The sequence below is a fragment of the Terrapene carolina genome, unplaced genomic scaffold (genome assembly GCF_002925995.2).
Source record: "Terrapene carolina triunguis isolate 2854851 unplaced genomic scaffold, T_m_triunguis-2.0 Scaffold28602, whole genome shotgun sequence".
NCBI lineage: Eukaryota > Metazoa > Chordata > Testudines > Emydidae > Terrapene > Terrapene triunguis.
In genome coordinates, this window is record NW_020692953.1 from 300 (window position 1) to 3824 (window position 3525).

General features: G+C 60.0%; 1 protein-coding gene across 1 annotated transcript; it reads right to left on the bottom strand.

The window, feature by feature from the left end:
- Positions 1-323: 323 nt before the first annotated feature.
- LOC113409035 (junctional adhesion molecule B-like) lies at positions 324-3050 on the bottom strand (the record flags this gene model as incomplete). The annotated part of the gene is made up of 6 exons (XM_026662580.1): positions 324-345; positions 660-688; positions 1178-1196; positions 1832-1933; positions 2265-2594; positions 2857-3050. Coding segments are annotated over 6 exons (696 nt in total), but the record flags the coding sequence as incomplete, so codon positions are not given.
- Positions 3051-3525: the final 475 nt, after the last annotated feature.

Here is a 3525-nt window from a genome sequence, read left to right on the forward strand (position 1 = left end):
AAACCGAATTCTGCCAGGCCTAGTTGTTTTCAACTCAGTTCCTACCACCTTGGCCTAGGGGAGAAGATGCCCCATGCCATTAGGTGGCAGTGTTGCATCACAGATTACGTGACTATAGATTAGAAGTTGGGGACCTAGGAAATTTACCCAGATTAGATGGTGGGCTGGGGTGGCTGTTCCCCTTGCCCCTCTCAAACAATGAGGTTCTTATGGGATGGGCCAGTCTGTTGGGGTGGGCGGGCATGGACAGCCCCACCGGGGACAGACAGAGCAAGTCCCTGAGGGGTCGGGCTGTATCGGCCTCTGGAATTGGGGCAACTTACTGTGTCTCTGCCGCGACACCACCTGTGAAGAGAAGGGGAAACAGCCATTAAACAGGAGGGTTCTTGGTCCTGTGGACCTTGGGGCCTCAGCCGAAAGTGAAGGTCTCAGGATCGCTGTGCTCAGTGCGAGGTGTTTGAACAGGGAACCATTTTACAGCGACATAGGATGTTGTGCGCTGAGCCTGTGTGGGGAGAAACCCACCAATTGAAATGCAACATCGTATCCCACTGAAACCAGGGTATGGCAGTCAGAAATCCCCCTCTTAAAGGGGAGGCCGGTGGTGTCCTGGAGGTGGGGGGGCTGCCCCCAGTAAGGGCGGGGCAGTCGTTACTCACATATATTTATCCCGGAGATCTCGGCCGACCTGCGAAGGCAGAATCGGAGGTTCAGTGGAGTGGTGGGAGGCTGCTGGGAGCCCCTTTCCTCAGCCCATACAACCCCCAATTCCCCACGGTGCTGCAAAGGATTCTGGGTCACCACTTTCTCTTCTCTCCTTCTTTCCTAGCCGTTCATCCTCTTTTTCTTCCTCCGTCTCCTTCATTCTCTCTCCTTCCTCCCTCCCCCTTTTCCTCCTCTCCTCCTTTTCCTCTCTATTTCCTTTCCTCCATTTATTTCTCCTGTCTTTGCCCCTTTCCATTCGCTCATTCCCATCGGTCACACTCCAGTTCCCTCCTTCATTCTCTTTTCCTTACCCCTGCCCCTGATTCCCCCAGGGGAAGGGGGGCAGGTCGGGAGCCATGACTCCTGGGTTCTATCCCCAGGGGATCGAGGGACCTGTTGGAACAGATTTGCCCTCCCAGGGACAAATGGCTCCCGGCCCCATGGCGGGGCCTGGGGACCCAGAGGAACTTACATGGAGAGCCGGCGGCTAGCTGGGGAAGGAAGGAAAGAGATTGAATTAAAGCGAGATTCCACAGAGTCTCTCGTCCCCGTCTCTCCCCAGCAGCGGTGCCCCCTAAGGGGGAGCACTCTGCCATCCCGGACACCTGGGTCCCATCCCCCCTCCCAGTTTGTCCGGCCCCGGGTCTGGGACCTGAACGGCTCCCCCAGGGGTGAGGTGACTGTGCTGCTTCTTGGATGCTTGGGTCCCATCCCCCATCCTGCCCCCCACCTGAAGTTGTCTGGGTCTCAGCCCCAGATTTGTGTTCCCTTCCCCCCCAAAGCCAAATCACTCACATTCCTTTGTATCAGGAGTCTGCTGTGCCAAGTTACCCACAGTCCTTTGCACCAGAGTCCTGTGGTACCCAACTACCCATGATCCCTTGCATGGCAGTCCTGCTCTAGCCAGTTACCCACAGTCCTTTGCAACCGGCTCTTGCTATCCCACGTCACTCCTTGTGGGGGCTGAGAGCGCTGAAGGCGCCCCCTAGGTGAGAACATTCCTGTCCCTCATGCCTGGGTCCCATCCCCCACAGGCACTGAGAGCTGCGGTGCCCCCTAGGGGTGAATGCCCTGTGCTGCCATCCCGGACGCCTGGGTCCCATTCCCTATCCTACGCCTCACGCACCTGCCTTCTTCTTCCTGCAGAGGCAGATGAGCAGCAGCAGCAGAGCCAGAGCCGTGGCAGCCCCACTGCACCCAGCCACCAGGGGGATGGGCAGAGACCAGGCTGGTAAAAGGAGGGGATGAGTTAACAGCCAGGAACAAGGGAGGGGGCAGCATCTGGGGACCCTCTAACTGCTCCAGACCCCATCCAGGGCAGGGGACAATCTGGGCCCTCCCCTTTAAGGAGGGATTTTTTGCCTGCCAGATGCTCTTGGTACCGCCCATGTTGAAATGCTGCCACCTGGTGTCAGGCTCAGATACTGCACCCCTGGGGCCATGTGTGGTTCTGTCGCCCCCCCCGCCCAACATGTGCTGTGTCTTGGCTCCAGGGTCTCCCCCAGGGTAGCAGGTGTTGGGGTGCTGGGGTTATTGCGGGGTGTGATTACAGGCCTCACCTGTCACGGTGACGTTCACAGCCTGGCTCCTGGGGGATGGGATCCACCTCCTGCCCATGTTCACCTCGTACCCGCATCTGAATTGCCCGGTGTTGCTGGGACCTGCTCGCAGGATGCTGAGCATAGAGACTGTCATAGAGCCGGTGCTGGGCTCTGTGGTGCTGATCTCAGACCCTGTGTCCCCAGAGACGATCTCAGCTCCGTCCTTGTATAAGTGAAACCTCTTCTCTCTGGTGTTCCCAGGGGCCATGCAGGTGATGAGCAGGGGGAGCCCTTCGCTCACCACTCCGGACGGGGGATCCACACTCAGTAATGGCTGTGGAGGGGGATCTGAGGGGAGCAGGACAGGGGAGAGGTCAACAGAGAAACCACAGTGCTGAGTGTGGGAAAGGGGCGGCTATACTGTATAATGGGCATTAGGGGCAGCAGAGGGTGGGGGTGGGGAAGGGGTGGCTATACTGTATAATGGGCACTGGGGCAGCAGAGGGTGGGGGTGGGGAAGGGGCGGCTGTACTGTATAATGGGCACTAAGGCAGCAGGGGGTGGGTGAGGGCTGTCTATAATGTAGAATGGGGGCTGTAGGTGTCCGTACTTTTGATGTTCAGTGGCACCGGCTCGCTGGGGGGTGAGCGGAGGTGGTGCCCGTGGAGCTCTGTGCTGTACCCACACCGGTAGGTCCCGCTGTCGCTGGGGGTGACGTTCCGGGGGAGCTGGGGCCCCGGCGGCTCTGGAAGCAGTTCCCCGTCTCTCAGCACCCAGTGGTGCTCATCCCCTTTGTTCTCTTGCCTACTCAGCCGGCAATTGGGGTGAACCAGCCCAGCTCCCCCAGTCCCCTCTGGTGGGACTCGCTCTCCGTGCCCCTGGGCGCCCCACCAGCCCTTCCGTGTCCCTGCTCCAGCTGGGATCTGGCGTCTCCCAACACGGGTGCCCAGAACCGGAGTCAGGCTTCCAGCTAAGCTTGGCCAGCCCCTGGGAGCCCAATGGGGTCACCTTCCCCCTCAGACCTGGCTCCGTGGAGCTCAGCTGGGGGACGGTTCACCCCAGCCTCTTTGGGGTTCAGTGTGCAGGGGGACGGGGGATGGGGAGCAGGGGAACTAGGGACAGGGTGCAGGGATGCAGGGGGCACAGGGCAACAGGTGCAGGGATGCAGGGGGATTGAGTGCAGGGGTGATTGGAGTTGAGGTGTAGGGGCACGGGGGATGGGGTGTAGGGGCGATGGTGTGCAGGGGGACAAGGGGACAGGGTGCAGGAGCAACGGGGG